The 13,636-nt window shown below is 49.4% G+C and overlaps 1 protein-coding gene across 2 annotated transcripts in view; it reads right to left on the minus strand.

Moving 5' to 3' along the window:
• TGM6 (transglutaminase 6) overlaps positions 1-12,890 on the minus strand; it is a 36,789-nt gene extending 23,899 nt beyond the window's left edge. For both annotated transcript variants that reach the window (XM_003941043.2, XM_003941042.2), the window contains exons 1-2: positions 12,817-12,890; positions 141-314 (exon numbers count right to left, since the gene is read on the minus strand). In XM_003941043.2, coding sequence (XP_003941092.1) covers positions 141-314; positions 12,817-12,823 — 181 coding nt within the window. In that variant the 5' untranslated portion in view covers positions 12,824-12,890. The remainder of the gene's footprint in view (positions 1-140; positions 315-12,816) is intronic.
• Positions 12,891-13,636: the final 746 nt, after the last annotated feature.

Genomic DNA, 13,636 nt, shown 5'->3' on the forward strand with positions numbered 1-13,636 from the left:
AGGGTTCAAAGCTCCGTCTACCTACAGGGACTTGCTTTCCCCAGAGCCTGAGCTGCTGACTGCAAGGTCTCAGGTTACTGGGTCGTAAGACAGGGCCCTCCTGCTGCGGACCAGCAGGGGGCGCCGGCGAGCCCAGTTACCTGTCTCCACCGTGAAGATCAGGGTCTCCTCGCAGTCCAGGTCTCTGCTCAGCTCCAGTGTGAGGCTGAATGACTGGCCCCTGCGAACCACCAGCTCAGGGCAGGTGTACTCCTGGGTGTGGTGGGCAGCACCATTCCTCAACCGCTGCCAGTCCACCTTGGTGACTCTGATCCCTGAGTGGGGAGAGGGCGGGGAGATGAGGCTTGTTTTTCTCACTCCGTCCTGGGCTTGTCCTCCCATCCACTCCTTGCCAGTCATTTGTTCATCCAGCTGCTATTTATCATATACTGGAGATTCTTTTTGTTCTGCCATTAAGTTCTTTTATTTATTTATTTATTTTTTTTGAGACAGGGTCTGGCTATATCGCCCAGGCTGGAGTGCAGTGGCGCGATCTCGGCTCACAGCAACCTCTGCCTCCTGGGTTCAAGCAATTCTTGTGCGTCAGCCTCCCGAGTAGGTGGGACTACAGGCACCCACGACCAGGCCTGGGTAATTTTTTTTTGTATAGTTTTGGAGAGACGGGATTTCACCATGTTGGCCAGGCTGGTCTCGAACTCCTGATCTCAGATGATCCGCCTGCCTTGGCCTTCCGGAGTGCTGGGATTACAGGTGTGAGGCATCACAGCTGGCCTCTTGGTCATTAAGTTCTGTAAAATCACTGCAAAGGTTGAATTAATTGGAACTGACCCATTGATCTTAGGGAAAATAAATACAGGTTTAGGTTCTTGTGAACCTCTGGTCCCAACTTATTCATCAATTGATCAATATATAACCTTGTTATATGCATGTTTCTGTTTAAACTGACGTTATTTAGGGTGGGCATGTGGCTCACGCCTGTAATTCTAACACTTTGGGAGGCCGAGGCTGGCAGATTGCCTAAGCTCAGGAGTTCGAGACCATCCTGAAGCCTACATGGCGAAACCCCGTCTCTACCAAAATATAAAAACTTAGCTGGGCGTGGTGATGTGCACCTGTAATCCCAGCCACTCAGAAGGCTGAGGCAGGAGAATCACTTGAACCCAGGAGGTGGAAGTTGCAGTGAGCCAAGATTGCTCCAGCCTGGGCCACAGAGTGAGACTCTCTTTCAAAAAAAAAAAAAAAAAGAAAGAAAAAAAGAAGAGATACATTAATATATGTTGTTGATTCATTAATATTAAACTTGTGGCCAGTATCGCTGTAGTGCATGCTGGCATGTTTACCTAACATGTAGTTTCCACGTAAGGCACATCGCAGCCTTCCTGCTCCTGGGAGCACGAGGCAGCACTTCAGTACTCTGCTCAGGGGCCAGTTTAAACAGAGAAATCACCAAAGCAATTTAAAAAGCACAAGAATGCAATAAACCTAGTTTTAAATGGACAGAGAAAGCATATGCATTTGTAGTATGAGAGCTGAAATGAGAAGGCAGAATATTGCCTGTTCAGCTTCAGCCGGGAATGTGCAGGTCAGATCAGGCAACACCATTTTTCTGTACTCTGTGCACGTCTCTGAACGGCCAAGTATTGATTTTGGACTTAAATATTAGCAATGCACAAATACAGAATCCACAGGTGTTGAGGATTGACTGTGTATTCTCTCTGCCAGGCTGGTGTCTGGTGCTGAGGATTTACTGGAGAACAAGATAGATGTGGGCTTGCCGCAATGCATGGTGCGGTGAGACTGTATGGCCCAATGGTCAGGAGCAGGTCCTCTGGGGGAAGCTGACATGGGTTCAGATTCTGACTTGGCCATCTACTACTGGCTGAGCCACCTTCTTTTTTTTGAGACGGAGTGTTGCTCTGTTACCCAGGCTGGAGTGCAGTGGCGTGATCTCGACTCACCGCAACTTCTGCCCCCCAGGCTCAAGTGATCATCCTCCCATGTCAGCCTCTCAAGTAGCTGGGACTACAGGCACATGGCACCACACCCAGCTACTTTTTTTTGTTATTTTTTGGTAGATACCAGGTTTCACCATGTTGCCCACGCTGGTCTCGAACTCCTGAGTTCAAGCAATTCACCCTGGCCTCCCAAAGTGCTGGGATTACAGTGGGATCACCGTTCCTGGCCCACCTTCTTGACCTGTCTGCATCTTAGTTCCCTGCTCTGCAGAATGGGAATAATAATGGCTGTGGCGTGGTTGTGAGGATGATGGCCCATCATTTAGAGTGTTCAGAACATGAGAGCTCAGTACATGTTACTTATTATGTTCCAGGGGTGACACCTAAGTGGGTGAGTCCACATAACTAATTCTTGCTTCGATACATGCTGCCAGGGAGAAGGACAGGAGCTGAAAGAACAGTAAAGGCTTGGCCTGGTCTGAAGGGTGACAAGGAAGGCTTCCTCAAGAAGGCAGAATTGAAACTGAGCCTTAAATTGGATGCGTGTCTCCAGGAGAGAGTTGAGTGATGGATCTCTGGTCTCAATCTAAGCATCCTCTTCCTCTATTCCAGGTTCATTCATTCAAGTTCTGGGCATTGTGCTGGGTGCTACAGACCCAATAGTCCATCAAATACCCACTGGCCCTGACATCAAGTGGTTGATAGCCCAGTGGAGAAGACTGGCATTAAGCAGATAGATCTCAAACATTTAGGGGCAAGCTTTGAGACGAACCCTAAGGGACAGGCATGGGGAGTCCTGGGAGCACAGAACGTCTAAACTCAAGTAGTTAGATTAACAAGACTGTTTGTCAGAGTACTACAAGCAACAGCGTAAAACTCTAGGATGTGTGCACCCTTGAATTCTAGGCAGCATCTATGGCGCTAGGCAGAGAGACAGGAGGGAGCACAGTGACTTCTAAATTTGAGAGAAAGCCGATGTGAGGGGAAGGCAATGAGGTTGGAGGGGCTCACAGGGGGTGGACCACCAACACTTGGAGTGGGATGGGGAGTCTGCCTTTTACCCAGAACCTGCAGGCAGGCTCCCTCTTCAGGGCCTTTGCACCTGCTGTTCCCGCTGTGTGGACTGCTCTCCCTTCAGATTCCTGCAGAACCTGCTCCTTTGCCTCCTTCTTCAAGTCTTTGCTCAAATGTCACCTTTTCAGTGGGACCTTCCCTGACCACCCCTTTGTAAATTGCAAATCACCCCTACCATGATCCCATCCTTCTCCACTGTCTTCCTCCACAACATTTACTCACATTTTACAATACATTTTCTTTCTTTATTTTAATTGCCTACCTTTCCTTTCAAGAATATCAGCTCCATAAGGGCAGGGAGCTGTGTCTGTTTGGTTCACTGATGAATCTTCAGTGCCTGATACATGAAAGGTACTCAACCAATATTTCTTAAATGTATAAATGAATGAATGCAGAAACTGAGGGCAAGAGAAGTGAAATAACTTGCCACAGGGCACACAAACCGACAAGGGCTGGAGTGGAGTCTGTGGGCATCCTGGCTTTCAGCTGTTGACCACCGGGCCAGTGGTTATACTATTTTTATTGTAATTGATGTAGAAATATTTTTACATGTTCCATACTTCGTATGCTTGCAAACAAATATACATGCACAGATATAAACTGACACAAAAGCTTTGTTACCATTTCCCTTCATTATGAATGATGAATACTGAAATTTGTTCTCTTTTCTGTCAAAGCTCTCTGGCCAAAGACGACTAGGAACACATCAGTACAAGAAACAGGAAAGGCGCATCGCTCATGGTAATGAGAAAGAATGCTCACCGCAAAGAACCACAGAACATCTCAGGAAGAGGATATGAGAGAGGACTTACAGGATTGCAGCTTGTGTTAGGTGGTTTGGGGAGGGTTCAAAGAAGCAGGGCTTTGCTCTGTATTGGAGACTGCTCTCGGAATGAGGCAAGTCTATGCCTGAGTATCTTCATAGTCCTCATGTAGAGGGTGGGAAGAATGAATTGAGGCTAGAGGTCTAAGTGGTAAAGAGGCAGCCATTATTCATATTGGCCCAGCTATAGGGATGTTTAGTCATTTTTGTGGCTCAGACAGTGTTCGTGTTTTTGTCTGTGTTCCCTCATGATTACGGAGTCTCCTTGTTTTTGTCTTGATTCGCTGCAGTCACAGGATGGTGTCTGATCACTTCATCATGTCTTCTGCTAACATTTCAATAAGCATTTATATACTTAAGTATGTTCAGCAAAAAATTGATTTCCTTTTATTTACTCTTTAGATTATAGTTAGAATACAATTTTTTTAAAAAAGTGGCGTATAGAGGTAGGTAAGATGTCTCAATTCAATTTCAGGTTGGTGAAGAGACACTATCAAATATTTGTTTTATTGAGAGGGTATTAGGGACAAAAGAATTGATATTTTACTTATCTATTGCTTCTTAACCAGTCTGTTTAACCCAGAGTTTAGCTTGGAAAAATGACAATCATATGTTATCTTTCACGGCTTCTGTGGGTCAGGAATTTGGGCAGAGCTTTGCGGGCCAGCTCTTAATTGGAGTTTCTTATGCAGTTGCAATCATATGTCAGCTGGGGCCATACTCCTCTGAAGGCTTGACTAGGCAGGTAGATCCACTTTAAAGGTGGCTAACTTAGCTGGCTGGCAAATTGGTGCTGAATACAGGTTAGGGACCTTGATTCCTTTCCATGTGGATCTCTCCATGGGAATGCTTGATGTCCTCCTGGCATGATGCTTAGTTTCCCTTGAGCAAATGATCTAAGAAACCATAGTGGAAGATGCAATGCTTTTTATGATCTAATCTTAGAAGTTACACACTGTCACCTCCGCCTTATTCTATGGGTCAAGGCAGTTACAAAGGTCTACCCAGATTCAAAGAGAAGAAAGATGCCCCATCTCTTGCTGAAAATGTACCAATGTCCCATTGTAAAAAGAACATTGAGCTGAGATGTATGCAGATGTGACTACACTGTGAAAAATAATCTGCCACAGTTGAGAACCGCTGAAGTTATAGCACTAAGTACTCCCCACCCAAGGACACTTGTCATGCGACTCCTGGCTGTGTTTTATTTAATGCCAAGCATACAGGAAGTGTTCAATAATTATTGGCTAGGCCATTGTATAGGTTTTATTTAATAAAACTTCCTATGTACCAAGCACTTTTCCAAATATTTCATAAATATTAGCTTATTTAATCTTAATAAACCATATGAGGGAGGTACTCAATATCACAAATGAGAAAACTGAGACACAGAGTTACACAGCCCTTTTTTTAAAAAAAAAAAAGTCAGATGGGGTCTTGCTATGTTGAGCAAGCTGGTTTTGAATCTTGGCCTCAAGCAATCCTCCCATCTTGGCCTCACAAAGTGATGGGATTACAGGCATGAGCCACTGCACCTGACCCAAAGTTATATAGCCTTCTTTTTTTTTTTTTTTTTTTTTTTTCTTTTGAGACGGAGTTTCGCTCTTGTTACCCAGGCTGGAGTGCAATGGCGCGATCTCGGCTCACCGCAACCTCCGCCTCCTGGGTTCAGGGAATTCTCCTGCCTCAGCCTCCTGAGTAGCTGGGATTACAGGCACGTGCCACCATGCCCAGATAATTTTTTGTATTTTTAGTAGAGACGGGGTTTCACCATGTTGACCAGGATGGTCTCGATCTCTCGACCTCGTGATCCACCCTCCTCGGCCTCCCAAAGTGCTGGGATTACAGGCTTGAGCCACCGCGCCCGGCCTATAGAGCCTTCTAAGTGATGGAGCTGGGAATCTGCCTCCTAAGTCTGCGGCTTGTCTATCCGCAGGCTGTGGCGCCTTTATCTTTGACCCCATACAAGTCAGAGCCTAGAAGTCCCAGACTCCAAAATTCAACACGAACTTCACCAGGGGCATCAGAACACTGGCTTGTCTGGGCCGGTGTTTGGACAGGGCTGGTCAAATGTTTGATTTTTTAAAGATTCCAGCATCTTTGTGAAATCTTTTGGTTAATAGCACGTGGCTGACTGTGTTTTCCAAAGATGGTTGCAATATATCTCCCATCCCACATACTCTTCTTTCAATATGATGTTGATACTCCCCTCATTGAGAAGTAGGGTATATATTCTCACCCCCTGGACCTGGAAGACTGTGGCTAAGACAGAGTGACACATTAAGGCTAGGTCATAAAAGTTAATACAGCTTCTTCCTGGTTCCCTTGGGTTGCTTGTTCTTAGAACTCAGCCACCATACAATGAAGAAACCCAAATGGCCCATGGAGAAGCTCACCTGGAGAGGAACCAAGGCTTCCAACCCACAGCCCACTGAGCTCCCAGCTGACAGATAGCACTGCTCGGAAGCCATGGGACTGAGCCATCTGGCAAGTGGGTCCTCCAGCGCCCTAGGCAAGCTGCCCAGCTGATACAGACACAAGCTGTCCCTGCTGAGCTCTGCCCAAATTACGGGTTCTTCAGTAGGAGGATGATTGTTGTCTGCAGCCCCTAAGTACTGAGGCGGTTCGCTACACAGCAATTGATAACTGAAACGTGGAGAGAGAGCCAAGATTCTTATCTATACCCCAACAGCCCCCTAACTGCTCTCCACCTGTGAGCTGTCTGGGGCTGGTGCTGTGGTCTCAATCCTCAGGCTTGTTGTTCTTAGAACTCAGCCACCATTCATGGAAAAGACTAGTTTTAGCTTAGCCTAGGCCAGAAGCCCCTGCTGGCATCATGGTATGGGGATAGTCACTGAACATGTGGGTAGGAACTCACGTGACTGACACATATGTCCCAAGCTTGGGAGCACCTACAGACCTTGCTGTGGTGAGTGAGCAAAGATTGTGCAGGACCAGTGTTCAGTAGTGACCCAGTGTGGCGTGAGCTGGAACAACAGTGCCAGGGGGCTTTCCCATTGCCCTGCCAATTCTCACAACGGGAAATAGAACCAACGCTTTCACATCAAGTTAGCCCCAGTCGTTTTAGGGCAGGCACAAACCTTTGAAACTCCAAAACTTTGAACTCAGATGACCTTAGTTTAGTCAGAAAACACAGGCAGGACCCTCTCTCCCAACCAGGTACCTTGTACATAGAATTGTCAAGTCTGATAGCAGAGCTGAAAGAGCCATCAGGAGCTCAGGTCTCCATTTACTGACATGGAAACTGAGGCCCAGAAATAGGAAGAAAGTGACTTTTTGCCTGAGGACACACTGGATTTGTAACCCACAATTCACATTGCTACTTCCTAGGCAATCTATGTAGGGAGATGCCAGAACAGTATGCTATTTTTTCAGTGGATGAGTCAGAAGCAGGGGATGAGGTTGTTGGGTGGTAATTATCTTGGCCCTGACATGCCCCTGAGCTGGATACAAGGGGAGTTTGGGATTGGATGAGGGCCGCTGGGTCCTGGGTCATGAGTTCAAGCCCCATGGATCCTCACTTTTCCCCTTCTGTGCCACAGCCCAGAGCAGCTCCCCTCCTCTGAGGCATCTGCATCCTGATCACAGATGGCCAAGTGGAGGTGGGATGAATCAGAACTGCCATTATCATCATTATCCTCGAATCTCAGAGACCATCTTCTCACAACTTCCTGCCAAGGTGCAAATTCCCTTGGCTGAATTCTTGGTGGATACTTGAGCACGGTCCCAGCTTGCCATACCTCTGAGAGGTAGCTCACCTACCGCCCAATGTTAGAAAGTCCTTCCCTCTGCTGAGCCAAGCTCTTTCTTCTTGCAACTTCCCATTTGTCCTGATTCTGCTCCTCATTACCCCCATAGTACACACTTCTTCCTTTGCTCCTTGATGGTTTTGCAGAAACATTACCTAGAAATCCCAACCCCCTCCCACCGCCAGCTCCCGGCACCTCCCCTCCCCAACTCTACACTTGCCTCATAACCCAGGCGGTCACTGTTCGGGTCCCTGTGGCATCTGTCCCTGGAGCTGCTGCTTTGGTGATCTAAGTCGTCCACACCCATTGGTATCACACCTCCATGACCTGCCATTTGTGGGGTCCACAAATAATGGGGTCCAAGATTCTTCAGGGGGAGCTACTGGTGATTACAGCTAAGTTCTGCCCTAACCAGTGTCCTTCCTAGCCCTCTTGGGCACAGTGAGACTGACAGGCATAGGGAGAAGCTCCTTTGTATAGGGCGGCCCAAGGTGAGGAGATGGATCTGTGTGTGAGATGGTTTCCAGGCCCTTTGTCAAAATAAACCCAGTATCACCCCTTCCATGTGCTCAACTCAAATTTTGCTAAGATGAAGGCTTCTGTCCCTAATCTGTGACAAGGGATGCTGTGTTATAGTTGTTTGCTTACATATCTCTCTCTCCCCCACTGGACTGAGAGCTCCACGAAGGCGAGGCCTGAGTTTCCTCCTCTTTGGGTTGCTAGAGCCTGGCTCTGGGCCCAGGACATAGTAGGTGCTCAGTGAACATTGGTTGAATGAATGAATAAATGAATGAATGTCTTTCCCCATCTCTTGACTGGGCTATGGAAAGGGGAGCTGATGCTCTGCAGCGTCCTGGGCCTGCCCTCGAGGATCAGCACCACACCCTGTCAGCTGCCCACACCCCATAATCCCTCTCTCAAGCTGTCACATTCCAAAGCCTGCCTTTCCTTCTTAACTTCTTTCCTTCTACAGAGTGAGAAAGAGGAGGGAGTGTGTGGCCTCTGACAGGGGCAGGCAGACCAGCCACTGACCATCCACCCGCACCCACTCCCTCTCTGAGTCTGTTTCCTTCTCTGTGAAATGACCCAGAAGGACTCTGATGGTTTGGATCGTCTGTGGTTTGCTGGAGCAAGTGCCCTGATCACCCCCAAGGACTCCTGTCAGTCCTCCTCCCTACAAGACCACCCCGCGCCGCCAGAGTGTGCTGATGTGAAGATCGTCACACAGCCCCTGAGTGGGAACCCGGGAGGGGATGCGAGAGGCAGCCTCTGCTCTCGGACCCTTCCAGTTAACAGTGCACCCAAGGCCCTGAGGACTGAATGAGCAGCCTGTTGTGAGTCCCGGGGCCTTCACCCTTGGGATACGCAGGATGAGCTCCCAGCCCAGGGCTGAAGGCTCACCAAGCCCAGGGCTGAGGCTGTGCCCCCTAAGCAAGGGAAAGGATGTGGTAAGACAGCTCCCTCCACCTGCCTGTTACCCCAAGCCTCACAGCCCCTCCGGCTTGACCGCCATCCTCCCCTTCTTCCTCTCACTGTCTTGTCCGGGCTTCTTTGCACTCTGCACAGCCACTCAGAGCCTGATTTCGGAGGCATACACTGGAGCTCAAATGCAGGCTCTGCCCCTTGTTGGCTGTGTGGCAAGTGAGTGAACTCTGAAGCTCAGTCTCCTGGTGATAATGAGGGTGATGATCGTATCCACCTCCTCATGCTGGGAGGATTAAATGAAATAATTCACATAGAGTATTTAGACCAGTACCGGGCACATACTAGGTTCTCAGAAAATGTGAGTGTTATTATCGTTATTTACACAGGACCTTCTGGCTGCCATCCCAGTGCTTTGCCGATTCATGCCACCCTGAAGCATCTACTTGGCCCTGTATCAGTTATTGGACCTCTCTGAGGATCTAAGTTCCTTCTCTGGAACGTGGCAATAATATTTTCCTTCTAGGGTTCTGAGGAGGATTAGATGAGGTAGTAATTATAAATATGGTAATGATAAAATGCATCACTGAAACCAGGGAATTCTGAGAGTGAAAGGAGAAGCCATTAATAAACACGCTAGGGCAATGGGCTTCCACCAGGATGAATGTCTCCCTGTTCATCGGGTACACAGCCTGATGCTGGGTCCACAGTGATGAGCTCTACAGATGGGGATTTTTACATCGTCACCTCCTTTCCCCGCATCTCCCTCATCCCTTCGGTCCTCCCCTCCCCAATTCCTACATATGTGGGGTTTCATGTTATTCTCCCCTCTTTGCCTCTCACTTAAGTGACTGCGTGGCCCTGACAGCCTCCATGTGTTTTTCAGCTCATCCTGTTCAATCCCTCCCATCACTATGGAGAAACAGGCTCAGAGAGGGGAAGGGGCTTTTGCGAATGTCAGCATGTCATTTTCCCTGCTCAGGCACCACGGAATTTACAACCATCTTGTTGGCATTCACGGTCCTTGATAGTCTGGCCTTGCCAATCACTCCTGACCCTCCGACCTCCTCCCCTTCTCCCCAGCTCACTTGCTCACCAGCTGGCCGCAGAGCTCCACCTAAGAAAGAGAAGGGTCTATGTGCAGAACATTGCCTCCTGCCTACTCAGCTCTTCACCCTCCCACCCGCAGGGCCAGCTCATAGCTCATCTGTCTCCCTCCTCCTGCCCTTGGGTGATACCAGAGAGCTGAGTGATACAATCCTCCCGAGTTCTTTGTCCCAGCCCAGTAGGGTTGAGCCCCGGAAGCTCTGCTGAAGCCAGTAGCATCTCCCAGACTCTGGACTGAGCCTAATCGGTTTTTAATGGGCCCCATTATGACCCGATGCTCAGTATGCATCATGGGCACCTGAGCTCCATGGTTAAATGATTAATCGGGGAGTTGCCTGGGGCTTTTCTGGGGCCACCGTCCCATTTCCCTTTCCTTCCTGGTCTTGTTGGAAGCTGCTGGCCTCCCTCTCACCAGGAGGCAGTGACCCATCAACTCCAACCCAACGTCCAAGCCAGAGCCAGCCTCACACAGAGTATTCCACTCAATTCTTGGACCCTCTGAGCTGAAAGATGATTGTAATTTAATCATGGAAAAAGAGTCTCATCTCCTTTGCCAACACTGATCAGCTGGTACTTGAAGAAATGTGTTAAGCATTCCCGGGCCACATCCAGGCTCTGGAGGAAAGAGCTCTGGGGTCAACGAGGAATGTCCACCACAGATGGAGTGAGGGAATGGGGATAGGAGGAGCTCCAGGAGAGCGAATACACTTTCCGTCTGATGTCTCAGTTATTCGAGCACAGAGCACATAGTAGGCATGGCCTACTGCTCAGGACCCAGAAGACCCAGGGAATTAAATCCAATCCAACACAGAATCTGTTCACATAGGCATGACGAGTCCAATGCTGACATTTCACAAAAGGAGAAACAGAGCTTCAGAGAGAGGAATGGTCACCCAGCAAGTCAGTTACAGATCTAACAACGGGCATCATCAACTTTGTCCCTTCCTCAGCAATTAACCTTGACACTGTCAAGTTTAAGTCTGATAGATTATCAAATGCCTAGGGAAGAGGGATCATCTAGGTGAGCCTTGAAAAGCAGATCTTGGAGGAACAAAGGCGGTCGATCTCCTCTGTACCCGGGCCACCAGGGAGGCAACCCCAGCTGTGGAAACAGGCAGTCTGGGCTGTGAGCTGGGGTTGGCAAGGTCTGGTCTTCCAGAGAACAGACCTATCCTGGGAGCCTGAAGGGCTGAGCGTGTTTAGTAATGCTATTAACTGTCAGGAGGAAATATGAAGAGGAAGCTAAACTGTGATGAGGAAATTAAAATACCTGCCTTTGAAAGTTAAAAAAAAAAAAAGTTGACACACTGGGGTAGGTTGTGGGGTGGGGAGGCAGAGGAGGGATAGAGGGGGCAGGGAGGCTGAGGAGGGAAAACACTGGGAGAAATGCCTGATGTAGGCGTCGGGAGGGATGGAGACCGCGAACCAGCATGGCATGTGTGTACCTACGCAGCAACCCTGCGGGATGTGCACATGTACCCCAGAGCTTAAAGCACAATAAAAACAAATAGTTGATTCATAAAACTGTCATATAATGCTGAACAATTAAAACTGGCAGGCACACACTCAGAAACGCCCCTTGAATACCTGTGAGTGTAGGACCCCTGGTTCTGCTGACTTGCTCATTACTGGACCCCCCGCATTGAACAGACAAGTTCTTGTGGAGGGAATTTGCTGCTCATTATATTGAAGTTGTGGGAGATACATTTTCTTTCTTATTTTTTTCGAGACAGGGTATCACTCTGTTGCCCGGGCTGGAGTGCGGTGGCGTGATCTTGGCTCACTGTAGCCTTAACTTCCCTAAGCTCAAGCTATCTTCCTACCTCAGCCTCCAAAATAGCTGGGACTTCAGGTGCCCACCACCATGCCCAGCTAATCTTGGTATTTTCTTTTGTAGAGACAGGGTTTTGCCATGTTGCCCAGGCTTGTCTCCAACTCCTGAGCTCAAGAAATCCACCCACCTCAGCCTCCCAAAGTGCTGGGATTAGAGGCGTGAGCCACCATGCCCGACTCACATTTTCTGTGGTTTACAAGTCCCCACTTGGGAAGTGCGGTGAGGAAACAGCACACATGGTCTCACCAACTCCTCACAGCAGGCCTGTGAGATAATTCGCATTATCATCCCCATTGCACAGATCAAAAAACAGAGGTACCAAGGGCAAATTTTCGTCCTCAAGGTCACATAGCTCTTTTCACCTCAGCCAGAGCTGCTCTTGCCCTCGAGTGCTTGGGGTGGGAATCAGGCGAGGATGCAGCCTGTGAGCCCTCTCACTTCTTCCCACCCAGGCTGCAGTCCCCAACTGTGCCCAGAAATGTCTCTGGGTCCATGGAATGTGCATGGAATGTGAGAAGACTTTATTTCTTCTGCCCCTGCCTTCCTCTGCCTGCCTCCTTCCGTCCTGCGAGGCACAGGGGTGAGACCTGGCCCCAGCCTAGGAGACAGTGCTTGGGCCAGCCTCTGCCATGGACTTGCTGGGTGGTCTAGGGCTGACTTTTTTCATCCTGGGCCTCAGGAGCATACATGAAGAGTTCATGTGTTCATGGGGGACTGTCCGTCTATAAAATCCTGACAATCGATGATCACACATCATCCCACAGATCCCTGTTTCTTGAAGCCCCTCTTGTGAATCCTGGTCCCCCAAAGCCCCGGGCTCTGCCCACTCACCTGCCATGTGATGGCCAGCTGGACTCCCCTCTTCCTCCACACAGTGGTGTGTGCACTGTCAGGACGGTGTGGCGTGTCGCAGCAGCCAGCCAGACCAATTTTAACAAGGAAAACCTTGGGACACTCCTAGGCAGGAAAGTCAGAATTCAAAAGAGGAGGCGTGGCCCTCCACCCAGCAGTGACAGCCACGAGACACAGAATCATCTGGTAATTGCTCTGGCGTGCACCTAGAGGGGTTTACCGTGGGAGTGGCTCCGGCCAAGAGACCTTGCCAACATGGAGTTGGGAGCGGGACTGTGGAGAAACTGAGGCTCAGAAAGATCATAAGCCCGGCAAGAAACAGAACGGGGAAGGAGAGGGAGAGTGGGAGGGAGCTAGGAGTTATGGTTGGTCATTTTTAGCCCTCACAACAGCCCTCAGATGAGAAAACGGAGACTAAGCGCGAGGACCCCAAGGTACAAGGTTATATCCTGCAGAGCTAGGTCAGTCTGGGGCTCCCTTTCCCCTCCTGGGTGAGACCAGGAGATTCCTGGGTGCACAGCTCCTCTCTGTTCCGCAGGCATCTAAAGAGGCAGAGGCCCACAGTCCTCCTTCAGGGCCGCTAGACTCCCCTAGTGGACACTAGACTCTTGCGAGGAGGTAGACAAGGAAAAGAGGGGGGCCAGCTCTGACTCACAGGCTAGGCCCACCTGCCCTGACTTTGTGAGTGGCCTCCGGCCAGGAGCCTCGAGACCTGGTCGCCATGGGTGTCCCATGACCTCGGGCAAGACCCCCCCGCTCCTGGAACTTTGGTGCTTCTACCTGTAAGCTAAAGAGACTG

This window comes from Saimiri boliviensis, chromosome 9 (genome assembly GCF_048565385.1).
Source record: "Saimiri boliviensis isolate mSaiBol1 chromosome 9, mSaiBol1.pri, whole genome shotgun sequence".
Classification (NCBI taxonomy): domain Eukaryota; kingdom Metazoa; phylum Chordata; class Mammalia; order Primates; family Cebidae; genus Saimiri; species Saimiri boliviensis.